Consider the following 27,500-nt stretch of genomic DNA (forward strand, 5'->3'; position numbering starts at 1 on the left):
GAAGGAAATATACTCTTCAGTCTTGAGGGGGTGAGGTACCATCTTGTTAACAGTTTAAAGTTAGTTTCCAAGTATTTTGTGGAGAAAGATGACTTTCTGATACTCTGAAAAATATGATCCCACTCCGTCTCTGTTAGTTCCCTACCTAGATCTTTGTGCCAACGGTCAACATAGTCAGGTAGTCCCCCTTTTTGGGCTTGGATCAAGAGTTTCCTAGCTAATGATAAAGTGTGATGTGCGGGGAGGTCAGCTGTACAGGTCATTTCAAATGGAGTTAGGTGCCTGGTCAGCAGTTGTTTCTGTGGGTGTGTTTGTATGAGGTGGTGTATTTGGTTATATTTTAACCAGTTTGTAAAAGCGCCGCCTAGTATGTCCGTTAATTCTTGCCTTTGTTTAAGTTTCCCATCTCTAACCAATGAACTAAGTGGAGTTGTGTAACCCATCTCCCACATATTTGAATTTGTTTTGTCGAATCTGATTCCTCCCTTCAGTTCTGCGTTTGGGGAAATGGGGAGCATAGGGGAAATCGTTGTGGAGATGCCTGAGTATTTTTTAATAATACCGTCCCATGTATCGAAGACATGTGAAAGTAGAGAATAATATTTTAGCCATGGTGGTCTATTCTGTTTTTCTATCCAACATAAGGCCCCGGGGTTGGGTGTATGCAAGATGTGGGAGTCCATTGGGATCCACGCCTTCCTATCTTTGTTTCTATGCCAGTCTATTATTCTTTGAAGGCTCGTAGCTTGGTAATATGTCTCAATGTTTGGCAATCCTAACCCTCCTTCCCTCACGGCTCTGTACATTGTTAGTTTTTTGATTCTGGGCTTTATTTTCCCCCACACAAACTGATTCATGATTTTTTGGGTTTGATCTAATAAATGGCGTGGAAGGGCTATAGGTATTGCTTGAATAGCATAAAGTATTCTGGGTAATATATTCATTTTCAAAATTTGAATTCTTCCCCACCATGAGAATGGGCGATCTTTCCAAGTTTGTAGGTCGTGTGAGATTGAGTTGATAAGGTTTTTAAAGTTCAATTGTAGAAGGGATTTGGGGTTCTGGGTTAAGTAGATCCCCAAATATTTAATGGCTTTTGGTTGATGTTTAAATGGGCAGTGATCTAACAGGGATTTAAACTTAATTCTAGAAAGGGAGATGTTTAATATTTCGGATTTCTGTTTGTTTACTGAAAAGTTAGAAAATTCCCCAAATCTTTTTAATTCTTGTAATACTGCGGAGGTGGAAGGTTCTGGGGAAGATAAAGTAAAAAGGACGTCATCTGCATACATCGATATTTTAAAGTCTAAGGGACCTATTTTAATTCCCGATATTAGTGGATTATTCCGGACTCTCTGTGCTAGCACCTCCATACTGATGATAAACAAGATTGGGGAGAGGGGGCATCCTTGTCTCGTTCCATTACTTATTTCAAATGGGTCTGAAACCAGGCCATTAACACGTACTTTTGCTGAGGGGGATTGGTATAAACATTTTATCCTACGAATCATCTTTTCTCCCACCCCTATCTTACCCAGTGTGGCGAATAGAAAGTTCCAGTTTAGGCGATCAAACGCCTTTTCCGCGTCAGTTGAAATTATAATCATTTCAGTATTGGTTGTTTTAGCGTATTCTATTAGTTGGAGTACCCTAATAGTGTTGTCCCTCGCCTCCCTTCCTGGGACAAAACCAGACTGGTCTGTGTGAATTATTTGAGGCAAGATTTTATTTAAACGATTGGCTAGAATTTTTGTATAAATTTTAAGGTCCGTATTTAATAATGATATGGGTCTATAATTACTTGTAAGTTTAGGGGATTTGCCTGGTTTAGGTATGACGGTAATGTGGGCTTCAAAACATTCTTTAGGGAGCTGTCCAGATTCGTCAATTTGTTTAAAAAGGGCTAGTAAGTGTGGTGCTAATTGATCTCTAAATTGTTTATAGTATTTATTAGAAAACCCATCTGGTCCTGGGCTTTTATTGGATGGTAGGCTATCTATCGCTTCTAAAATTTCTTTTAGGGTGATTTGGCTTTCTAAGACTTCTCTATCATCTGGTTGTATCTGAGTCAGGTCGGATTCCTGGAGGTATTGATCTAATGTATTATTCTGTGGTGTCATGATGGGCTTAGGGAGGTTGTATAAGTCTTTGTAATAATCTTTAAAAGATTGTGCTATTAATGTAGGTTCTACGATTTCTGCTCCTCTGTTATCTGTTATATTAAAGATGTGGTTGTGGAGGGATTTGCGTCGTAGGGCCCTGGCCAGTAGTGTACCTGCCTTATTCCCTCCCTGATAGTATAGTTTTTGTAGGTATAATGCTTTTCTACATGCTTCTTTATTTAAGTATTCCTTTAAGAGGTCTCTCGCTTTGTTTAGGTCTATAAGAGATTTCCTCTCTGATAGGTTATTTTTGTGGGCTATTTCCGTTGTTTGGAGGTTTTGTAGCAGTTGTGTATAATATGCGTTTGCCTTGCGTCTATGATTGATTTTGTCTCTCATAAACTGTCCTCTCATGTAAGCTTTATGAGCTAACCACACCGAGGGTATCCCACTAGAAGTGTTTAAATTTGTCCTGAAATATTCAGTGATGTCACTTAGTACTTGTGTGTGATGGGATCTATGAGACGCGTTTCATCTAGTCTCCATAGGTAGGGTAGCACTGGGGCTGATGGCCATTCCAGGCTCATAGAGATAGATGCATGATCGGACCAGGCTATTGTCTGTATATTTGCATCCCTAATCAATGATATACTTTTATGTTCTATAAACCAGTAATCAATTCTAGAGTATGATTTTGCCGGGTTGGAATAGAATGAGTAGTTGCGTGTGGTCGGATGTAGGAAGCGCCATATGTCAATCAGTGTAAGTTGTTTTAAAGTGTTATTAATGGAGTGTCTAGTACTTTTAGTGGTGGAGCTAGAACCTTGAGAACAATCAACTGCAGGTAGTAATGCAACATTAAGATCTCCTCCCAATATTAATATCCCCTTCTGTACTTCTAGTATTTTATTTCCAACTCTTTTAATGAATTGTGCCTGCCCCGTATTAGGAGAGTAAATGTTGGCCAGGGTAACCCAATTATTGAACAAGGTTCCAACTAGGATGATGTACCTGCCCTCCTTGTCTGTGTATTTGTCTGTTAGTTGAAAGGGAGTATTTCTGTTAAATAGTATTCCCACTCCATTCGTCTTTTTCTCGTGTGAGTGAAGGAAGAGGGATGGGAACTCTTTGGATTTAAAGATGGGTTCTTTGTCTTTGAGGAAGTGTGTCTCTTGGACAAATACTATGTTTGCTCCCTCTCTCTTGAACCAATTAAGAGCTATAGATCGTTTAGTGGGGGAGTTAAGACCTTTACAATTTTGTGATAATAAGGAGATGTCCCTATGTGTAGTCCCCATTACACTACAAAATTGTGCGTGCGCTGATTTTTATCCCAGTTCTCAGTGGGGTGGTCCTTGCATGTGTGTCTCTTGCTTACCCTGTGGAGTTCGTCTTCATACCAGAGAGGGATGTCTGCCGTCAATTTAGTGAGTATGTCAGTCGCTGTGCAGTTGGCCCTCGAGCATTGGAAAGTAGAAAAAAGCATTAGAGACTTGGTTAACATTAACACGAAAAAAACAAATAACCAAACAACAATACAAAACCAGGGATTTATAATCCCATAACTGGACTCTGTCCTGAAGGAGGGAGTCGTTGGGGAAATAACTCAACCAATTAGGTTGGATGGCAACCCTAGGGGTGCTTTCTAATTTTGGGATATTAGCAAATGTCCTGCAGTGGAATACTATAAAACATTAATTATAAATCTACATTGTTAATTATGAACATTAAACAGAGGGATCACCTAGAAATCTGGCATGTCCTATACACTTATATCTCATTAGCTGTAAAGAAAAACATTATTAGCTATAAACAGTAAGCATAGGGATCATTCTAGGATCTGACATGACATATACAGTTATATCTCAATTATACTGGATTACGTCATTAATGGCTTCAAAGTTCCTTAAACCCATATTCTCTGCTATAGGTCAATATCTGGCTCATCATTTGATGCAGTCTGTGCTGTTAATGTTTCTCTTGGTCTCTTCTTGGAAATTTTCTGCCAGTGATGCCTTTGAGGTTGTGGTTGTGTGGAATCTTTTCTTTGAGTAGAGTTTTGGGGGGGTTCTAATGTGGGGAGCGAAGGAGGAGGGATGTCCAACGATTTACAGAACTGTTCCAAATCATCTGGGGTCCTATATGTGTATATTCTGTTGTCTTTCATGACTCTGATGCTGAAAGGAAATCCCCATCTGTAGGTCAGACCTTGCTCTTTTAAGTGGATTGTGAGGTACCTCGCTTCTTTCCTGTTCTGGAGAGTGATTGGGCTCAGATCTGCAAAGAATTGAAGTTTGTTCCCTTCTATTTGAAAGGATTGTTGTTTCCTCGTAGAAGTCATAATTTTCTCTTTATCTGTGAATTTGTGGAAGCGGATGATTACATCTCTGGGAGGTTCGCCGTCTCTTGGGGGCGGTCTCAAAGCTCTATGAGCTCTATCTAAAGGTATATCTTCCATGGTGGAGTCTCCCATTAGGTGTTTGAAGATTTTTTGTAAGAAGTTTTGTAGTAAATCTGAGGATACTTTCTCTGATATTCCTCTTATGCGTATGTTCTGTCTTCTCCCTCTGTTGTCCAAGTCCTCTAGCTTAGAGGTGAGGAATTCAATCTGAGATTCCTGTGTATCAATTTTTCTCGTAAGCAGATCTAGAGTAGAGGTGGTTTCTTCATCTTGTTCTTCCAGATAGGCTACTCTACCACCCAGCTCCGCTACTTCTTTTTTAATCCCTGAGAGACCATCTTTCAGTACCTGATTAACTTGTTGAAAGAAATTAGTAAGATCAGCTCTGGTGGGAAGTTCTTTCAGGTCAGCTCTTGTAACAGGGGAGTCCTCACCCTGGGATGCTGCATTTAAGAGTTCATCTTGTGATTGTTGTGAATCCTCTCCCTCTGTAGTAGGGGATGTTTGTAATTTTTGGAAAAATGTGCTCATCTTGGTACTGGGTGTATTAGATGTTTTAGTGGTCTTCTCAGATCTGTTTAGTCTCTTTGTTGTCATTTTCTGCGTTGTGTTTGTTGATTTTTGATGTACTTAGCAGAAGGAGAGAGAGAATAAAGAAAACTTTGTTGCTGCTTAATTATGCTTAAAACGCTCACTGAGTGCTGTTTGTTTTCAAATTGCAGGGTTAAGTTCTTTTATTGAGCTGCAGGATCAGCACTTCTTTTGCAGGAGGTCCTTATTGCTAGTTATATAATGGAAGCTTTATGTTTTCTTAAGGGTTATTTGCTGTGTGCAACAGGAAGTCTTTTAGAGAAGAGAGAAATAAAAAAATGGCACCTCCTATGTATTTTAGTTACAGGCCTAGGCTTTTCTGAGTTATAAAGAATGAGGCGAGTCATTAAGGCCTGTGTATTGTGGTAATCTCACTATCCACTTCTTGCAAAAACGTAGCTTCTTTGCCTAAAATAAGTAGATGAATAAAACTCCAGATCAGGGGAGTTGCTCAGTGAGTTAGGTTAGGCCCCAGTAGGCTGGATAACGTCTGTGCAGCTTTTTTATTAAGTTATTAATTTGCAATGTCCATTATTGTGTCTGTTGATTAGTGTAGTTCTTCTCCCATCAACCGTTATTGGCTTTTAATTAGTTTAAGGCAGTCCATATTCAAGTTTTATTAGGCCATGTTGTGCCATTTCAAGGGATTAAGGCTAACAGGGTTTCTAGGCCCTAGTAGCAGGGGCGTTATGCTGTGTGCTGTCCGGAACTGTTTGTGGGCCTGTTTGGGGAGTGTGGTTGTGGTCACTCACCGGGCTATCCCTCTGTAGTATGCTCAGCATCCGTTGTTAGCTCTGGGCCTCTGCCGCATCGATGAGCGCTGTAAGTGAGAGGAGGCTGTTTGGGGTTTCCCAGGTAGCGCAACATGGGCGCGTGTTTTCAGGCTGTTCAGGTTGATTTAAGTGGTTTTACATGTCGGCATTGCCCTTCTGCTGTTCACCGTTCTGTGCCCTGTCCCTTCCACTGCAGCATGTCTCAAATTCAGGCTTTAGGAAAGCGTTTTAGCCCCTGGGTGCCATACTAAGCACGGAGCATCAGAATAGTGCGGCCATTTCCAGCTGCAGGGTTTTAATGTACTAATCTCGATTGCATTGTGATCACTCGAGAAACTCAACACCCAAGTAGGGTCGCAAAGCAAAAATCTATTTTGTGAGCAAATCGCCAATATATTGTAATCAATCCCATAAGGCTTCTGAGAGGTTTATTGGTGCCCCCCCCCTTCAGAATCTGCACTCTACTAGAATGAGAAAGAGGACTTAGCAAAATCTTTATTGACTCCTCTCACAATGGCCAAAGCAGATTTGAATTGTTGTCTTCTGAAAGGCGTCTGAAAGGCGTCTGAAAGCCCTGAGTACTAGAAGATCTGGGCACAGCAGCAGCCTTTTTTTCCACAGGCCATTTACCTTATGAACAGCTATTCTACCGCCCAGAAAATGTGATTCTGTTTTATTAATTGTACGTCGTATCTCTTTTTGTTTATGTATCTGTTGTGATATTGTATGTATAACATGGACGCTCATTCACCAAGAGAAATTCCTTGTGTGTGCAAGCACACTTGTCAATAAAACTATTCTGATTCAGATTGTGAGATATCTAGGGAGAAGGGCTATGTAATCCTTGTGTTCCAGGACCTGATTCTGTAAAACTCTCTGGTCTGGCAAGATGCCTTTGTGTATCTCATTAAAGTGAATGTCAATTTTTTAGGATATGAATGTATCATTCAATAGCTTATCACTATATCAATTAAACCGCCACTTTCATTTTTTAATAAAATGTATAATAAATTTTATATTATAATATGAAATTTAGTCTCTTATAATTACCAGCTCCTCCCACCCGCAACTTCCTTGTCTTATTCAATCCTACGTATACAGCGGTCCCACCCGCTGTTTACGTAGTGGCAATGCGCGCTCCAAGCGATGCTAAACACCTCACACAGTCCGATAACTGTAATTGCGCATGCGCGAAATGTGCATGAGCTTCAGATATCTATGTCAGAACTGTCTAACGCAAGCGCAGTACAGACGCGTGACGACAGCAAAAGGGGTTTGGTCCCCCCGTGGTAAATACATTTATTGGTTCTGATGATCGAGCCTACCCTGTCAATCAATGATGAAAAATGCTGGGCGGACGATTATAATTATGAATGCGAGGATATTAAATTAAAATACTCGGTAATTACAATCTTTAAAAAAAAAATATGAATTAAAGTGCTGTTATTTTAACTTTAAAGTTAATGTGAACTTTAGAGACCATGCTGACTTTACATTCACTTTAAGAGGAATTCACTCATATTCTATCTGTGTAGGGAAGGCACTTACTGTACAATATAGTGCTCAGTAAAATAAGAGGATTAATCTCCATGCCGGCGAGTTATTGAGAATTGTCCCCCAGTCTACATTCCCTGTCTCATCTTCATTCTATACCCATAGTGCTGCAAAATCTACAAACACATTACAAATAACGATGATAATAATACAGTACTAATAATAAAACAACAAAATACATTTTAGTGAGTTCCAAAATATAAAAAAGTATTAGGTTAAGTGTCAAGTAGATTAGACGGAAAAGAATGTTAAGCTTTAGAATTCCAAGAGAAAAGAATTTAAAAAATAACAAAGTGAAGGGTCATTGCACAAAGGGTTTGGTTAAAAATAACACAGTAATGGGGAACTATGTTGGCTCTGCTTGAAATCCGTAAATAGCACAACACTGGTGTCAGCAAATCAAAAGCACAATTTCTTTACTTTCTTCATTTGTGTTGAGGTTTGATGAGCAAGATAAAGTTGCCTCAACTTGTCACAGTATTTATTATAAACGGCCCTTATCTAGAATAGCATAGGCTCTTGTGTCCTTTTTGGGTAACACGTTTTCACTATTTTCAGACAGTACAACCTACTAACCTATGGTATTAGGGTAAGGTAAGTGAATTTATTATATGCTGTCCCATCAAATATGGTTTCAACTGGTAGGGAAGACAACGTCTGACCAGAGGGTCTGCTACTGAAAACCCACTTCAATAAAGCATGTGTTAGGAAGTTATTAATACACTACTGATTGATGGCTGGAAAGCACACTGTAAGAAACCTCAAATTCTATATGAACTTCCTATGATCTATCTATCGTCTGTCTGTCTGTCTTCATCTAAGACTTTCAACAATTTCTGTATTAACTATATGAATATACTGAGGACAGTTAAAGGGACATAACATCTATATACTAAATCCCTTAAAAGTGATACAGTATAACTGTAAAAAAACTGACAAGAAAATATCAGCTGAACATCTCTGTAAAAAAAATATTTTACCTGAAAAGTTCTTATATCACACGTTACTGTAATCGTGTGAAAACTCACTGAAATTTTGTAAGCCCCAAGGCAGAACATAGAGTGATCTGAGATGTCATCGCAGAAAGTGAAAAAAAGTTCTGTCTCTGGACTTGTAAGATTTCATAGTAAACTTTTTAAAATGAGGAGGAAAATAACATGACTGTGCCTGCACATTCCAGATGCACACTCCGTTGCAAGTCCCAGGACTAGCATTTTGATTGGCTGCTTAAAGTCCCTCTACAATGGAATGTGGCTACTGAGGAAAATATCTTCCTTTTTTACATAGAGATGTTCAGGTGATATTTTCTAGTAAGCTTTTTACAGCTATGCTGCATCACTTTTAAGTGCTTCAACATTTGGGTATAATGTCCCTTTAAGCCTTGACTTCTTTGATAAGGCAATATGAACGCTAGATTTTTGTTTTTTATTACTTCCTTCTTAGAAAATATAATCACTGTTGCCATGACAGGCATTTTATAGTAGCAACATTATATAATGTTATTTTTTTACAATGATAAAATTAATTTATCAATGGGACCTCTTTTAATGAAGGGTCGTGTGCGTGTTTATATAAAGCCTGAAAAAGGAACACAAAGTCAGGTCTGCACTGTATTTTGTGCAGCTAGTCATTATTCACCATTGACTATTTAATTGATGTCTACATTTGACAGAAGCTTTCATTTATTTGTGGATTCATGTTTGCACCACTACCTCCTGAATTTAGTTTAAGTGGTTTTGGCTCAATTTTCTATGCCATTCCAATCCATCATAAATTAGTTACACCAACAGAATTACAAATAAAATCTTACAGGACAATCTGTTTTTTTTCCTGCCAATCTGATTGGGTAAACAAACAGAAAAAAGTATATAAAAAAACTAATGCTCTTTCTATGCATTTTAATTACTCTTAAAAAATGGGATTTCCCACCAAAAACTGTGGAGTCTTTTTTTCCGCCCCGGTCACCCCCTCCACCACTCTCAGTACCTTCCCCCAACCACTGAGAATAAAGTAAGTTCCCTAATATCTTCCTCACACCTCACTACCTGCCCACTTGACCCTATCCCTTCACATCTAATTCCTGTATTCTACCCTCACCCCAGCTCTTACTCACATATTCAACCGATCCCTTACTACTGGTTCATTTCCATCATCTTTCAAACATGCAAAGGTCGCCCCATCCTCAAAAAACCCCCCCTCGACCCCAATTCTCCTGCAAACTACCCCCCTATATCACTGCTTCCGCTAGCTTCAAAAGTCCTGGAAAAACTAGTTTTTGATCGCCTAACCCACTTCCTATCCTCCAACTAATTTCTTGACTCCTTGCAATCTGGCTTGCAACACTCAACTGAGACTGCACTCCTCAAGGTTACTAACAATCTTCTTTCTGCTAAAAACAATGGCCACTATTCTATACTTATCTTACTTGACCTGTCTGCTGCCTTTGAGACTGTTGACCATCCCCTCCTCCTACGGACTCTCAGCTCCCTTGGGCTCTGTGACATTGCCCTCTCCTGGATCCACTCATCTCTCTAATAGGTCCTTTTCTGTCTCATTTGCTGGTGACTTGTCTCCATTGCCTCTGTCTGTTGGAGTACCTCAAAGCTCTGTTCTAAGCCCTCTACTCTTCTCTATTTATACTGGGTAAACTAATCAGTAGCTATGGCTTCAACTATCACCTCTATCCTGATGATACTCAGATCTACCTATCCACCCCTGCACTCTCTCCTTCTGTCCTTTCCCACATCAGTAACGGCTTATCTGGCATTTCTTCCTGGATGGCCTCTCACCACCTAGAAACCCCCCTCCCCCCATCTAATTCTACTCCAGTTTCTAACATTACTATCACTGTTGGTGACACCACTATCTCCCCATCACCCCAAGTCTGCTGCCTAGGAGTTACACTTGACTCCAATCTGTCCTCCATACCCCACATCCAATCGCTCTCTTCATCTTGTTGCAACCACCTACGCAATATCTCCAAAATGTGTCCTTTTCTGAGTGCTGAAACTCCTAAACAGCTAATTCATTCCCTAGTAATTTCCCGGCTTGGCAACTGTAACAACCTACTAACTGGCCTTCCTCTCTCCTGCCTCCCCACTATCCTAAATGCCTCTGCTAGGCTAATCTACCTCTCCCAACGCTCTGTATCCAATACACTCTTCTGTGAGTCCCTTCACTGGGTCCCTATTCACAGCAGAATTAAATTCAAAATTCTCACTCTGACCAACAAAGCCCTTACCAATGCAGCCCCCCCCTACCTGTCCTCCCTCATCAACAAATAATCTCCAGCCCGTCCCCTAAGATCCAACAACGATCTACTCCTTGCCTCTTCTACCATCACCTCCTCCCATGCTAGACTACAGGACTTCTCTCGTGTGCACCAACCCTCTGGAACGCACTTCCTCAAGCTGTCAGACTTTCCCCCAACCTCTCCTCCTTTAAACGCTCCCTAAAGACCTTCTTGTTTCAATGAAGCCTATCACCAAATCAGTAACTAATGAATTCCACTTGCCTAATTGTTGCCCTCATCCAACTCCACACTAACATCATTCCCACCTTTGCATCCCCACCTCCTGTTTTTCACCCTCCTACCCATTTAGACAGTAAGTTCCCACGGGAACAGGGCTCCCAATTCCCCCTGTATTTGTTTGTTAAATTTTGTCTGGTGTCTCATATTGTACTGTCCTTTTATCTTTGTTACCCATGGACAGCGCTGCAGAATCTGTTGGCGCTTTATAAAAAAAGAATAATAATAATGTTTCTTATGAATGGGAACCAGGTGATTTCTATAGTTATCAAGTGACCTTATGGCAAGGCTGAAGGTGTTGATTTAATTATTATTATGTTTGTTTGCTAAACAAATACCTTTGATTTCAGATGGATATATATATATTTTTTTCTTAACCGCTTACATTGTGGCCTGTGGGTGCCTAATGAGTCATTTTCGTGATGCAGGGCGAATCGCTGATCAAATCCTGTTTTCGGCGATCCCTTGCATTACAGGCTGGGAATCGTTGGTGGCCTACTGCTGGTGACATCACCATGTACGCATGTGGTGATGTCACAATGGTGGCAGAACCAGGAAGCTTACTGTAGCTGCAAGGGAGCTGGATGGGGGGAGGTTCTTCAAACCCCTCAATCTCAGCTCCCTTAGTGGCTACAAACCTCCAAGACCCCTCATTTGAAAGAGAATGGTAGTCTTGGATCAGTACTAGAAAACAGATTTTTAAAAATAAACTAAGAAAACACATGGAGATTTGTTTGGGAATAGGTCATTATATGTGTAATAAAAAAAAAAATCTGTTATGTCTAGAAACCCCTAATAAAGTTTATTTTTAGTAGACAACTCCCTCTCTCAAAAACCCCCCAAAACCCAATAATTTAGTCTGTGTATTCAGGGGATCCCTGTGGTAACATTGAACACTTTGCAAGAAAAAAAGTGCTTTTATTTCTGTACTGTGCAATGGGGCCTCTCTAGTCTATATTATAACCCCCTAAAGCCTGTATAAGGCTTCACATGTGCCTCTCTAGTCTATATTATAACCCCCTAAAGCCTGTATAAGGCTTCACATGTGCCTCTCTTGTCTATATTATAACCCCCTAATGCCTGTATGGGCTTCACATGTGCCTCTCTAGTCAATATTATAACCCTTAAAGCCTGTATGGGCTTCACATGTGCCTCTCTAGTCTATATTATAACCCCTAAAGCCTGTAAAAGGCTTCACATGTGCCTCTCTAGTATATATTATAACTCCTAAAGCCTGTATGGGCTTCACATGTGCCTCTCTAGTCTATATGATAACCCTTTAAAGCCTATATGGGCTTCACATGTGCCTCTCTAGTCTATATTATATCCACCTAAATCCTGTATGGGCTTCACATGTGCCTCTCTAGTCTATTTTATAACCCCCTAAAGCCTGTATGGGCTTCACATGTGCCTCTCTAGTCTATATTATAACCCCTAAAGCCTGTAAAAGGCTTCACATGTGCCTCTCTAGTATATATTATAACTCCTAAAGCCTGTATGGGCTTCACATGTGCCTCTCTAGTCTATATGATAACCCTTTAAAGCCTATATGGGCTTCACATGTGCCTCTCTAGTCTATATTATATCCACCTAAATCCTGTATGGGCTTCACATGTGCCTCTCTAGTCTATTTTATAACCCCCTAAAGCCTGTATGGGCTTCACATGTGCCTCTCTAGTCTATATTATAACCCCCTAAAGCCTGTATAAGGCTTCACATGTGCCTCTCTAGTCTATATTATAACCCCTAAAGCCTGTATAAGGCTTCACATGTGCCTCTCTAGTCTATATTATAACCCCTAAAGCCTGTATGGGCTTCATATGTTCAATAGTAAAAAACAAACAGCAGCACTCCACAGGAATAATAATTACTAGTTCTTTTATTGCAGCATAAGCACAACTGAAGCAGCCACGTTTCGGACTACAAACCTAGCATGATTAAGGACATGTAGTCCGAAACGTCGCTGCTTCAGTTGTGCTTATTCTGCAATAAAAGAACTGGTTATTATTATTCCTGTGGAGTGCTGCTGTTTGTTTTTTACTATTGGATATTGACATAGGGATTGTGCAGTGCCCTATTACAGCTTGCACCCAAGATATGAACAGTGAGTGCTGGACTGTCTTTAAATTTTGGCTTCACATGTGCCTCTCTAGTCTATATTATAACCCCCTAAAGCCTGTATGGGCTTCACATGTGCCTCTCTAGTCTATATTATAACCCCTAAAGCCCGTATGGGCTTCACATGTGCCTCTCTATTCTATATTATAACCCCTTAAAGCCTGTATGGGCTTCACATGTGCCTCTCTAGTCTATATTATAACCCCTAAAGCCTGTATGGGCTTCACATGTGCCTCTCTAGTCTATATTATAACCCCTAAAGCCTGTATGGGCTTCACATGTGGCTACCCTTGATAACAATTAAGTAATTTGATCACCGTAACAGCGTTGGTCACTTGGCCATTTTCAATATTATTTACTAAAAATCTAAGCAAAAATTATAGTTTTTTTTGTTTTCTACAGGTTTTTGTTTATTTTAATATTTTATTTTTTTTATTTTTAAAGAAATGAAACATAGACTTGCATTGATATAGTCAGCCATACAGTGGAAAAAACAGGCAGACATAATAAATGACAGGTATATTTCTATTGTGTGATGTACGGTATTCACTGATCACGTGTTTATTAAATCTCCATAAGGGACTAGATGATAGGAAATATTATTAAGTGTGTTCTGATTGTGGATGATTTCCCAGGCAAGATGGCTACCAGTAAGACCATGATGTTTTTACAATTTTTGACACAGCTATCTCACATGCCATGAATTATAAATAGAATAATGGCATATTGTGAATCTGCTTGGCCTGTTGAAAAAAAAACAACAATATATAGTTTGTGTTGGCCACTCACTGAAACTTGACTTACAATAGGGTTTAAATGTAGGTAAAAAAGAACTCAAAATTGACTCAGCACTGGAGTGAACAAAGGCTTAGCAACAAAAGTGTTAAAGTTCACATCTCCCTAATTTGATTTCTCTTTTTCTACAGGTCAAGTGTGAAGGTCCAAAGCTTGTTCCATTTCTCAAAGCCACCTGTGTTTATTTTGTCTTGTGGTTGCCAACGTCAAGCCCGTCTTGGTTTAGTGCTCTCATCAAGTGTCTGCCTATTTTCTGTCTTTGGGTTTTCCTCTTAGCACATGGGGTCAATTTCCTAGTCAGCCATCGCGGTGCCAAGAGGATTTTTGCTGGTTTAATATTCTCAGCTGTCGGTGATGCTTTCCTCATTTGGCAAGAACAGGGATACTTTGTACACGGTAAGTGAAGAAGGGTAACCATTATGCATCAGTGTTTGCCCTCATAGATGAAAAATTAAACCCAAGGATTTATTTTCAAGAACACATAACAAAAATCAGGCTATAAATAAAACACATATCTAAAATGTTCTGCAGTTGATAATGTATTGCACCATCATCTTAATCGATATCACCCAAATTAATTATTTAATAGAAACGTATGTGGTCTTTGCTGTTTGCGCTCTTATATCAATAACTCTACAAGATGTTTGGGAACCATTTTGTCTTTTTTTCATATTTAGGGCTAGATTACAAGTGGCGCGCCAACTGCTACACGTGAGCAATAAGGGATTTATCACTGGTGTTTGCGCCCGCCAGAAATAGCACGTGTATTACAGGTTGAAAGTAAGTGCGTTCGCTTGAGCGCAATTAAATTTAATATGTGCCGGGTTCATGTGACTTAAGAGCTATGGTTAACTGTTACGCTCAACTACACAGTTGCTCAAATACATCAAAAATACATTGTAGAGTAGTTATTTTCATAATAACGTCTAATACAAACATATTTAAAAAAAATATTGCATAAAAGAGTTATAAGGGCTCGAAGACATGAGTTCTCAGATGTTTGGGGAAAAAAAAGGACTGCATAAGGCTTTAACATAGAAGTACATACATATATTAGTCTAAATGTGTGTCTGTGTGTATATATATATATATATATATATATATATATATACACACGTATTTATATGTGTATATATTTATTTACAGATATATATACACATAAACACATAAAAACATGTGTACAAATATATATATATATATATATATATATATATATATATATGCATTGGAGCCCTTTGAAGTCAAGTTGCTGAAAACATGAAAAATCATATTTATGCAAATATTCATATTTAATAAAGTGTTTAACTGTGTTTGTACTCTAAATTGTTCACATTCCAATGTTTTTTACATAAGGGAATAAGTATTTATTAATAAATATTATCATATATCTATATACCTATATATAGTGATATGTGTATATATATATATATATATATATATATATATATATATATATATATATATATATATATATATATATATATATATATATATATATATATATATATATATATAGACAATATTCCTCTTGTTACCTGTCTTGGGAGTTTACACTGCCACACAGTGTGCATTTAAAAGGATAGTAAACACCAAACACATTATTGTTTAAAAATATAGATAATCCCTTTTTCTCTTGTAAGGTGTATCCAGTCCACGGATTCATCCATTACTTGTGGGATATTCTCCTTCCCAACAGGAAGCTGCAAGAGGATCACCCACAGCAGAGCTGTCTATATAGCTCCTCCCCTAACTGCCACCTCCCAGTCATTCTCTTGCAGCTCTCGACAAGGGAAGTAGCTAGAGAGATGTGGTGAATTAATGTAGTTTAATCAAAAGTTATTTATTTTCAAATGGTACCGGAGTTGTACTATTTTGGCTTCAGGCAGAAAGGTGAAGAAGAGTCTGCCTCAAGTTTTAGAATCTTAGCAGTTTGTAACTAAGGTCCACTGCTGTTCTCACACATAACTGAAGAGATGGGTAACTTCAGCTGGGGGAATAGCGTGCAGGGTTTCCTGCTCTGAGGTATGTGCAGTTTAAAATGTTTCTAGAGAGATGATAAGCTAGAAAATGCTGACAGTACCTGATTTATTTAAGGTAAGCCTGATTACAGTGATTTAATAACGACTGGTATCATGCTTGCTGTAAAGGGTAATATTTTTGTTATTTACTCTCATTACTTAATAGATATAACGTTTGCTTGATGTATATAAACGTTTACTACAAATGGTGATAAAACTTTGTTCTAGGGTCCCTCCTAGCGGTCCTAAGGCCGCGGGGTATAGCAGTAGCCCCTTACTTAGACGACATTCTGATACAGGCGTCGACTTTTCAAATCGCCAGGTCCCATACGGACATTGTTCTGGCATTTCTGAGGACCTATGGGTGGAAGGTGAATGAAGAAAAGAGTTCTCTATCACCTCTAACAAAAGTTTCATTCTTAGGGACTCTGATAGATTCGGTAGAAATTAAGATTTACCTAACTAAGGCCAGATTGTCAAAACTTCTAGACTCTTGCCGTGTTCTTTATTCCACTTCTCGTTCTTCAGTGGCTCAGTGTATGGAAGTAATCGGTTTAATGGTAGCGGCAATGGACATAGTACCGTTTGCTCACCTACATCTCAGACCGCTGCAACTTTGCATGCTCAGTCAGTGGAATGGGGATTACACAGATTTGTCCCCTCTACTAAATCTGGATCAAGAAACCAGGGATTCTCTTTTCTGGTGGCTATGTCAGGTCCATCTGTCCAAGGGGATGAGCTTCCGCAAGCCAGATTGGACTATAGTAACGACAGATGCCAGCCTTCTGGGCTGGGGTGCAGTCTGGAACTCCCTGAAGGCTCAGGGCTCGTGGACTCAGGAGGAGGCACTCCTTCCGATAAACATTCTGGAACTAAGAGCGATATTCAATGCTCCTCAGGCTTGGCCTCAGCTAGCTGCGGTCAGGTTCATCAGATTTCAGTCAGACAACATCACGACTGTAGCCTATATCAACCATCAGGGGGGAACAAGGAGCCCCCTGGCAATGTTGGAGGTTTCAAAGATAATTCTATGGGCAGAGGTTCACTCTTGCCATCTCTCAGCTATCCATATCCCAGGAGTAGAGAACTGGGAAGTGGATTTTCTAAGTCGGCAGACTTTTCATCCGGGGGAGTGGGAGCTCCATCCGGAGGTATTTGCCCAGCTGATTCAACTATGGGGCAAACCAGAACTGGATCTCATGGTGTCTCATCAGAACGCCAAACTTCCTTGTTACGGGTCCAGGTCAAGGGATCCCCAGGCAGCGCTGATAGATGCTCTAGCAGCGCCCTGGTCCTTCAGCCTGGCTTATGTGTTTCCACCATTTCCTCTGCTCCCTCGTCTGATTGCCAAGATCAAGCAGGAGAGAGCTTCGGTGATTTTGATAGCTCCTGCGTGGCCACGCAGGACTTGGTATGCAGATCTGGTGGACATGTCATCCTTTCCACCATGGACTCTGCCGCTGAGGCAGGACCTTCTACTTCAACGTCCCTTCAAACATCCAAATCTAATTCCTCTGCGTCTGACTGCTTGGAGATTGAACGCTTGATTTTATCAAAGCGTGGTTTTTCCGAGTCGGTCATTGATACCTTAATTCAGGCTCGAAAGCCTGTCACCAGGAAAATCTATCATAAGATATGGTGTAAATATCTTCATTGGTGTGAATCCAAGGGTTACTCATGGAGTAAAGTCAGGATTCCCAGGATATTATCTTTTCTCCAAGAAGGATTGGAGAAGGGATTGTCAGCTAGTTCCTTAAAGGGACATTCAACACTGCCCACAACAATAATCTATGTTTCTAAACTAAGTATAAAGAGCAAGCTTCAACGTTCCCCCTTTCTCTTACTTACTGCCTTCACTGTTCAATCCTCATTGATAACTTCAAAATTTGTCTCCTAATATGGCTGCTTAACTCCCCCCACTGTGACGTATAGGTCGTCTTCTTCAAACTAGCCGGCAGTTATATCCCATTTCTCCTACTTCAATCCCAGCGCGTTCACGGGCGTTAGCGCATGCGCGATACAATAGGAACATTAAAAGCGGAACCATAATAACCCAAGTTGTTTCCGTTCCGATTATCTTACTTATAGTACTCCATTACGTAATATAAGCAGAACGGAAACAACTTGGATTATTTTCGTTCCGCTTTTAGTGTTCCTAGTATATTGCGCATGCGCTAACGACCGTGAACGCGCTTGGATTTCAGTCCGGGGAATGGGCTCTCATTGGCTGCTAGTTTGAGAAAGAAGGCGAAGACGTCACGGTGGGGGGAGTTAGGAAGACATGTTAGGACACCAATTTGGAAGATAACAATGACGATTCAACAGTGAAGGCGGTAAGTAAGAGAAAGGGGGCACCTTGGAGCTTGATCTTTTTATTTAGTTTTGAAACATAGATTAATGTTGTGGGCAGTGTTGAATGTCCCTTCAACACTTTCTGCTCTGTCTATTCTTTTGCACAAGCGTCTGGCGGATGTTCCAGACATTCAGGCGTTTTGTCAGGCTTTAGTTAGAATCAAGCCTGTGTTTAAACCTGTTGCTCCGCCATGGAGTTTAAATTTAGTTCTTAAAGTTCTTCAAGGGGTTCCGTTTGAACCTCTGCATTCCATAGATATCAAACTTCTATCTTGTAAAGTTCTGTTTTTGGTAGCTATCTCTTCGGCTCGAAGTTTCAGAGTTATCTGCCTTACAGTGTGATTCCCCTTATCTGATCTTCCATACAGATAAGGTAGTTTTGCGTACCAAACCTGGGTTTCTTCCTAAGGTGGTATCTAATAAGAATATCAATCAGGAGATTGTTGTTCCGTCACTGTGTCCTAATCCTTCTTCAAAGAAGGAACGTCTATTACACAATCTTGACGTGGTTCGTGCTTTATTTACAAGCTACTAAAGATTTTCGTCAAACATCTGCATTGTTTGTTGTCTACTCTGGACAGAGGAAAGGCCAAAAGGCTTCAGCAACTTCTCTTTCTTTTTGGTTAAGAAGTATAATCCGCTTAGCTTATGAGACTGCTGGCCAGCAGCCTCCTGAAAGAATTACAGCTCATTCCACTAGAGCGGTGGCTTCCACATGGGTTTTTAAAAATGAGGCTTCTGTTGAACAGATTTTTAAGGCGCGACTTGGTCTTCGCTTCATACTTTTTTCTAAATTCTACAAATTTGATACTTTTGCTTCTTCAGAGGCTATTTTTGGGAGAAAGGTCTTACAGGCAGTGGTGCCTTCCGTTTAAGCGCCTGCCTTGTCCCTCCCTTCATCCGTGTCCTATAGCTTTGGTATTGGTATCCCACAAGTAATGGATGAATCCGTGGACTGGATACACCTTACAAGAGAAAACAAAATTTATGCTTACCTGATACATTTATTTCTCTTGTGGTGTATCCAGTCCACGGCCCGTCCTTTCATTTTAAGGCAGGTGTTTTTTATTTTTAAACTACAGTCACCACTGCACCCTATAGTTTCTCCTTTCTCTTGCTTGTCTTCAGTCGAATGACTGGGAGGTGGCAGTTAGGGGGGAACTATATAGACAGCTCTGCTGTGGGTGATCCTCTTGCAGCTTCCTGTTGGGAAGGAGAATATCCCACAAGTAATGGATGAATCCGTGGACTGGATACACCACAAGAGAAATAAATTTATCAGGTAAGCATAAATATTGTTATTTACCATTCCCCAGTTTTGCATAACCAACACAGTTATAGAAATATACTTTTTACCTCTGTGATTACCTTGTATCTAAGCCTCTGCAGACTGCCCCTTATCTCAGTTATATTAATACACTTTTTACCTTTGTGATTATCTAAGCCTCTGCAGACTGCCCCCTTATCTCAGTTATATTAATACTAGTCCTAAAGCCCGTGTACACGGGCCATTTTTTGCAGTACAGCGGTCCCACCCCTTGCTCTCTCTCTATCCCCCCTCTCTTTTGCTCTCTCTTTCTCCCCTCTCTTTTGCTCTCTCTTTCTCCCCTCTCTTTTGCTCTCTCTCTCTCTCTCTCTCCCCTCTCTTTTACTCTCTCCCCTCTCTTTTACTCTCTCCCAATCTCTTTTACTCTCCCCCCTCTCTTTTACTCTCTCTCTCTCTCTCTCTCTCTCTCTCTCTCTCCCCCCCTCTCTTTTGCTCTCTCTCCCCCCCCTCTCTTTTGCTCTCTCTCCCCCCTCTCTTTTGCTCTCTCTCCCCCCCTCTCTTTTGCTCTCTCTCCCCCCCTCTCTTTTGCTCTCTCCCCCCTCTCTTTTGTTCTCTCTCCCCCTCTCTTTTGCTCTCTCTCTCCCCCTCTCTTTTGCTTTCTCCCCCTCTCTTTGCTCTCTCTCCCCCCCTCTCTTTTGCTCTCTCTTCCCCCTCTCTTTTGCTCTCTCTCCCCCCCTCTCTTTTGCTATGTCTCTCCCCCCCTCTTTTGCTCTCTCTCCCCCCTCTCTTTTGCTCTCCCCCCTCTTTTGCTCTCTCCCCCCTCTCTTTTGCTCTCTCTCTCTCCCCTCTCTTTTGCGCTCTCCCCCTCTCTTTTGCGCTCTCTCCCCCTCTCTTTTGCGCGCTCTCCCCCTCTCTTTTGCGCTCTCTCCCTCCTCTTTTGTGCACTCTCCCCCCTCTCTTTTGTGCAATCTCCCCCCTCTCTTTTGCTGTCTATCTCCCCCCTCTCTTTTGCTCTCTCTCTCCCCCCTCTCTCTTGCTCTCTCTCCCCCTCTCTTTTGCTCTCTCTCCCCCCTCTCATTTGCTCTCTCTCTCCCCCCCTCTTTTGCTCTCTCTCTCTCCCCCCTCTTTTGCTCTCTCTCTCCCCCTCTCTTTTGCTCTCTCTCTCCCCCTCTCTTTTGCTCTCTCTATCCCCCTCTCTTTTGCTCTCTCTCTCTCCCCCCTCTCTTTTGCTCTCTCTCTCTCCCCCCTCTCTTTTGCTCTCTCTCTCTCCCCCCTCTCTTTTGCTCTCTCTCCCCCCCCTCTCTTTTGCTCTCTCTCCCCCCTCTCTTTTGCTCTATCTCCCCCCTCTCTTTTGATCTCTCTCCCCCCTCTCTTTTGCTCTCTCTCTCTCTCCCCCCCCCTCTCTTTTGCTCTCTCTCTCTCCTTCCTCTCTTTTGTGCTCTCTCTCCCCCTCTCTTTTGCGCTCTCTCTCCCCCTCTCTTTTGCGCTCTCTCTCCCCCCTCTCTTTTGCGCGCTCTCTCTCCCCCTCTCTTTTGCGCGCTCTCTCTCCCCCCTCTCTTTTGTGCGCTCTCTCTCCCCCCTCTCTTTTGTGCGCTCTCTTTCCCCCCTCTCTTTTGCGCTCGCCCTCCCCCCTCTTTTGCGCTCTCTCCTCCTCTCTTGCGCTCTCTCCTCCTCTCTTTTGCGCTCTCTCCCCCTCTCTTTTGTGCACTCTCCCCCTTCTCTTTTGTGCACTCTCCCTCCTCTCTTTTGTGCACTCTCCCCCTCTTTTTTGCTGTCTCTCTCCCTCCCCCTCTTTTTTGCTGTCTCTCTCCCTCCCCCTCTTTTTTGCTGTCTTTCTCCCCCCCCCTCTCTTTTGTGCTGTCTCTCTCCCCCCTCTCTTTTGTGCTGTCTCTCTCCCCCCCTTTCTTTTGTGCTGTCTCTCTCCCCCTCTCTCTTTTGCTGTCTCTCTCCCCCTCTCTCTTTTGCTGTCTCTCTCCCCCTCTCTCTATCCCCCCTCTTCTGCTCTCTCTATCCCCCCTCTTTAGAGCTCTCTGTCTCTTAGCAGCTGGCCCCGCCCAGCCCCACCCATGTCATGCATGGCCCCGCCCTCGTCACGCCCGGCCCTGCACACATCACGCACGGCCATGTCCACGTCACACCATCCCAACCACACCCACTCCACTTTTTTATTTTTAAATGGTGCCAGTGAGTACTATTTTATTTCAGGGTGTAGCCAGGACCTGGTCAGCCTCTTGTTAGCAGAGCTACAGGTGGCTTTAAAGCATTGGGAACTTGTGGGATTAATTTCTCACTGTGCCTCCCATACTGTATGCTGCCCTTCTTAATATGGTCTTAGCAATTCTAACTATGGCCCTACATGTCTCCACAGAATGGCAAGAAGGTACAGAAGTGGTGGGGGAGGATAACAGGAATGCTCAGAACACATTTAGGTGATATGTGGGAGCGCTATGGACTTTGCGCTGATGCTGGGGTTAATAATGGATGTCCCTAAAAACGGAGCAGGTCTCCGGTGTGTGTTTATTTTGCATGCTTGGTGGAACAAATATAAATTTTGGCCAGAGAAGTCATGGGAAGCGTGGGTGAGAGACCGCATGTAATTTTTACAGCTGCGCTTGCAGCGACATATGGCTCACGATGTTGAGAATTTGTTAGACGCTAGGAGTGGTTGACGCCCAAGAAGGGCGGAGTTTTTCTCCCGCGCTATAGTAGCCGTGCAGCCATACTCTGTCATACGCAGCGTGCGTGAGGTGATCAGAACCTTCACTGATTGCCGGGACCGCATGGTTTTAGGTTATAAGAGCAAGCGGTCATAGGCAGAGTTTGTTGGGAGCGGAGTGAACATTGAGGGGGCAGGTAGGCGCCTCAGCAGACCTGTTGAGGCAGCAGAGGCTAGTTTAAAGATCCGGTTTTTTAAAAGTAATATTACTTGATCGTATTTTTTATTTCCCTCTGATGTCTTCAGTTTAATTTAATTTTGGGCATCATCTGTCATTTTGATGATCAATTGTTAAAAGTACAGCTGCTCACTTTATTCAGAGCTGTTTATGCAAGGCAAGACCAAGTCTGTTTTTTATTTATACTAACATGGATATAAATGTTACATGTTCATTATGTTTGAATGCAAATGTGGAACCTCCCGTTACCTTTTGCCCCTTGTGTACTGAGAGGGCTTTACAGTTTAGGGAGCAAATGTTTTTTGATATAGATTTAAATAAGGCAGATGCTTCTCAAGGTTCTAACGATGAGAATCAGAGTATGCCACATCTTTCTCCCCAAGCGTCACAGTCCTTAACGCCTACCCAGACACAGTCCAGTACCTCTGCAGTTTCACCTGCATTTACTCTAAAGGACATAGCAGCTGTTATGTCCTCTACACTTTCTGAAGCATTGTCTGCCTTTCCCGTACTGCAAGGCAAACGCAGGAGGAAGGACGACCTTGTGGCTAATACGACTTCGGATGCTTTAATTGCGAGGTCAGAAATGCCTTTACAGGGATCAGAATTGGAGCCCCTATCTGAAGGTGAGCTTTCTGAATCAGATAGCGCCCTGCTACCGACGGATTCAGAAGTAATGTCTTACTTAAACTGGAACACCTCCGCCTGTTATTGAAGGAGGTTTTGGTGACTCTGGACGACTGCGATTCAATCGTGGTCCCTCCAGAAAAATTTAGTAAGTTGGACAGATATCTAGAAGTCCCTACTTATTCAGATGTTTTTCCAGTTCCCAAAAGAACTTCGGAAATTATTGCTAAGGAATGGGAGAGACCGGGTATACCATTTTCTCCTCCCGTTTTCAGGAAGATGTATGCCATAGCGGATTCTATCAGGAATTCTCGGCAGACGGTACCTAATTTGGAAGGTGCTATTTCCACTTTGGCTAAACAAACTACTATCCCTATTGAGGATAGTTGTGCTTTTAAGGACCCTATGGATAAGAAATTAGAGGGTCTTCATAAGAAACTTTATGTTCATCAAGGGTTACTTTTACAACCGGCAGCCTGCATTGTCACGGTTACCACAACGGCTGCTTATTGGTTTGATACTCTGGAGGAATCTCTTAAAACTGAGACTCCTTTTTTAAGAGATACAGGACAGAATAAAAGCCCTTAAGCTGGCTAATTCTTTTGTGACAGACGCTTTGCTGCAAATTACTAAATTTGCGGCTAAGAGCTCAGGATTTTCAATCTTAGCATGTAGGGCCTTATGGCTGAAGTCCTGGTCTGCCGATGTGTCATCCAAAACTTAGCTTTTGGCTATCCCTTACAAGGGTAAGACCTTGTTTGGTCCTGACTTGAAAGAAATTATTTCTGACATCACGGGAGGTAAGGGTCACCTCCTCCCTCAGGATAAGAAATCCAAACAGAGGGGTCGACAGAGTAATTTTCGTTCCTTTCGAAATTTCAAGGGAACACCCTCTTCCCCTCCCACTAAGCAGGAGGGGTGCTATTCTCAACCCACGTCCACATGGCGACCCAACCAGGCTTGGAACAAGGGAAAACAACCCAAAAAACCTGTTGCTGCCACCAAGACAGCATGAAGGGTCGGCCCCCGATCCGGGACCGGATCTAGTGGGGGGCAGACTATCATTTTTCGTCCTGGCTTGGATGAGAGACGTTCAAGATCCTTGGGCAATAGATATAGTATCTCAGGGATACAAACTGAAATTCAGAAATTCTTTCCCAGAGGAAGATTCCTTCTTTCTCGATTGTCTGTAGACCAGATAAAGAGAGAGGCGTTCTTACGCTATGTAGGAGACCTATCCTCCATGGGAGTAATTTGTCCCATTCCAATTCAGGAACAAGGACAGGGGTTTTATTCAAATCTGTTTGTAGTTCCCAAAAAAGAGGGAACTTTCAGACCTATCTTAGATCTCAAGAGTCTAAACAAGTTTCTTAGAGTTCCATCTTTCAGGATGGAAACTATTCGTACCATTCTTCCATTGATCCAGGAGGGTCAATTTATGACTACCGTGGATCTCAAGGATGCATATATTCATGTTCCTATCCACAGAGATCATCACAAATTCCTGAGGTTTGCCTTTCTGGACAAACATTTTCAGTTTGTGGCTCTTTCTTTAGGTCTAGCCACGGCACCCATAATTTTCACAAAGGTTCTGGGGTTGCTGCTAGCGGTTCTGAGACCGCAGGGCATTGCAGTGGCGCCTTATCTGGACGATATTCTGATCCAGGCATCTTATCAGCTCACAAAGTCTCATACCGACATTGTTCTGTCTTCCTGAGGACTCATGGGTGGAAGGTTAATCTGGAGAAGAGTTCTCTAGTTCCACAGACAAGGGTTCCTTTCTTGGGAACTCTAATCGACTCTCTATCCATGAAAATATTTTTGACGGAGGTCAGAAAATTAAAGATTCTGAACACATGCCGAGCCCTTCAGACCAATCCTCGGCCGTCAGTGGCTCAGTGCATGGAGGTAATTGGGTTGATGGTAGCGGCAATGGACATCATTCCATTTGCTCGGTTTCATCTCAGGCCTCTGCAACTGAACATGCTCAGACAGTGGAATGGAGATTATACAAATTTGTCTCCTCAAATAAATCTGGATCAGGAGACAAGGGACTCTCTTCTATGGTGGTTGTCGCTGGATCATCTATCCCAGGGTACGTGCTTTCGCAGACCCTCATGGGTGATAGTGACAACGGATGCCAGTCTGTTAGGATGGGGTGCAGTCTGGAATTCCCTAAGGGCTCATAGGGTCTGGACTCAGGCGGAGTCTCTCCTTCCCATCAATATTCTAGAATTGAGAGCAATATTCAATGCGCTTCAGGCTTGGCCTCAGTTGGCTTCGGCCCAATTCATCAGATTCCAGTCGGACAACATAACGACGGTGGCCTACATCAATCATCAGGGGGGAAAAAGAAGTTCCTTAGCGATGACAGAAGTAACCAGGATAATACAGTGGGCGGAGTCGCACTCTTGCCATTTGTCCGCGATCTACATCCCAGGGGTGGAAAACTGGGAAGCAGATTTTATGAGCAGACAGACATTTCATCCGGGAGAGTGGGAACTCCATCCGGAGATATTTGCCGACCTGATTCTCAGATGGGGCAGGCCGGAGTTGGATCTCATGGCATCTCGTCAGAATGCCAAGCTTCCGAGATACGGGTCCAGGTCCAGGGATCCCCAGGCCGAGCTGATAGATGCCTTGGCAGTGCCTTGGTCCTTCAGCCTAGCTCATGTGTTCCCTCCATTTGCTCTCCTTCCCCGGGTGATTGCTTGAGTCAAACAGGAGAGGGCATAGGTGACACTCATCGCCCCTGCGTGGCCTCACATGACTTGGTATGCCGATCTGGTGGACATGTCTCCCCAGCCTCCGTGGAAGCTTCCATTGAGGAAAGAACTTCTCATTCAGGGACCATTCCATCATCTGAATCTAGTTTCTCTGCAACTAACTGCTTGCAGATTGAACACTTAATTTTATCTAAGCTAGGTTTTTCTGATTTGGTCATAGATACTTTGATTCAGGCACTTAAGCCTGTTACTAGGAAAATTTACAATAAGATATGGCGTAAATATCTTTATTGGTGTGAATCCAAGGGCTACTCATGGAGTAGGGCTAGGATTCCCAGAATTTTGTCTTTTCTCCAAGATGGGTTGGAGAAAGGGTTGTCAGCAAGTTCCTTAAAGGGACAGATTTCTGCTTTATCTATTTTGTTGCACAAGCGTCTGGCAGATGTTCCAGATGTTCAGTCTTTTTGTCAGGCTCTAACTAGAATCAGGCCTGTGTTTAGACCAATTGCTCCTCCTTGGAGTTTGAATTTAGTTCTTAAAGTTTTTCAAAGGGTTCCGTTTAAACCTATGCATTCCATAGATATTAAGTTATTATCTTGGAAAGTTTTATTTTTGGTTGCTATTTCTTCTGTTCGCAGAGTTTCTGAGCTTTCGGCATTACAATGTGATTCTCCTTATCTTATTATTCATTCCGATAAGGTAGTGTTGCGTACGAAACCTGGTTTTCTTCCTAAGGTTGTTTCAAATAAAAATATTAATCAGGAAATTGTTGTTCCTTCTTTGTGTCCTAATCCTTCTTCTAAGAAGGAGCGACTGTTACATAATTTGGACGTGGTCCGTGCCTTGAAGTTTTACTTACAGGCAACTAAGGATTTTCGCCAATCTTCCCTGTTTGTTATGTTTTCTGGGAAGCAAAGGGGTCAGAAAGCTACGGCTACCTCTCTCTTTCTTTTTGGCTGAAGAGTATCATCCATTTGGCATATGAGACTGCTGGACAGCAGCCTCCTGATCGAATTACGGCTCATTCCACTAGGGCTGTGGCTTACTCGTGGGCATTCAAAAATGATGCTTCTGTTGAACAGATTTGCAAAGCTGCAACTTGGTCTTCTCTTCACACTTTTTCCAAATTTTCCAAATTTGATACTTTTGCTTCGTCCGAGGCTGTTTTTGGGAGAAAAGTTATTCAAGCAGTGGTTCCTTCCGTTTAGGTTCCCTGTCTTGTCCCTCCCTTTCATCCGTTTCCTATAGCTTTGGTATTGTATCCCATAAGTAAGGATGAAATCCGTGGACTCATCGTATCTTGTAAAAGAAAAGGAAATTTATGCTTACCTGATAAATTTGTTAATTTTACGATACGATGAGTCCACGGCCCACCCTGTTTTTGTATGACAGGTCTTTTATTTTGTTAAACTTCAGTCACCTCTGCACCTTGGCTTTTCCTTTCTCTTCCTAACTTCGGTCGAATGACTGGAGGGGGAGGGAAGGGAGGAGCTATATATACAGCTCTGCTGTGGTGCTCTTTGCCTCCTACTGTTGACCAGGAGGCGATATCCCATAAGTAAGGATGAAATCTGTGGACTCATCGTATCGTAAAAGAAACAAATTTATCAGGTAAGCATAAATTTCATTATATATATATATATATATATATATATATATTTATATATATTTATATACACACACACACATATATATATATATATATATATCTCAGTAAAGTAGAAAAAAGTTGCAAGCAGCGGTCTTAAAAGCA

The 27,500-nt window shown here is 41.9% G+C and overlaps 1 protein-coding gene across 1 annotated transcript in view; it reads left to right on the forward strand.

Moving 5' to 3' along the window:
* The window catches only part of TMEM86A (transmembrane protein 86A), a 101,408-nt gene that overhangs the window by 59,809 nt on the left and 14,099 nt on the right, over positions 1-27,500 (forward strand). The window contains exon 2 of the mRNA XM_053720672.1: positions 13,995-14,259. Coding sequence (XP_053576647.1) covers positions 13,995-14,259 — 265 coding nt within the window. The remainder of the gene's footprint in view (positions 1-13,994; positions 14,260-27,500) is intronic.

This window comes from Bombina bombina, chromosome 7 (genome assembly GCF_027579735.1).
Source record: "Bombina bombina isolate aBomBom1 chromosome 7, aBomBom1.pri, whole genome shotgun sequence".
Classification (NCBI taxonomy): Eukaryota; Metazoa; Chordata; class Amphibia; order Anura; family Bombinatoridae; genus Bombina; species Bombina bombina.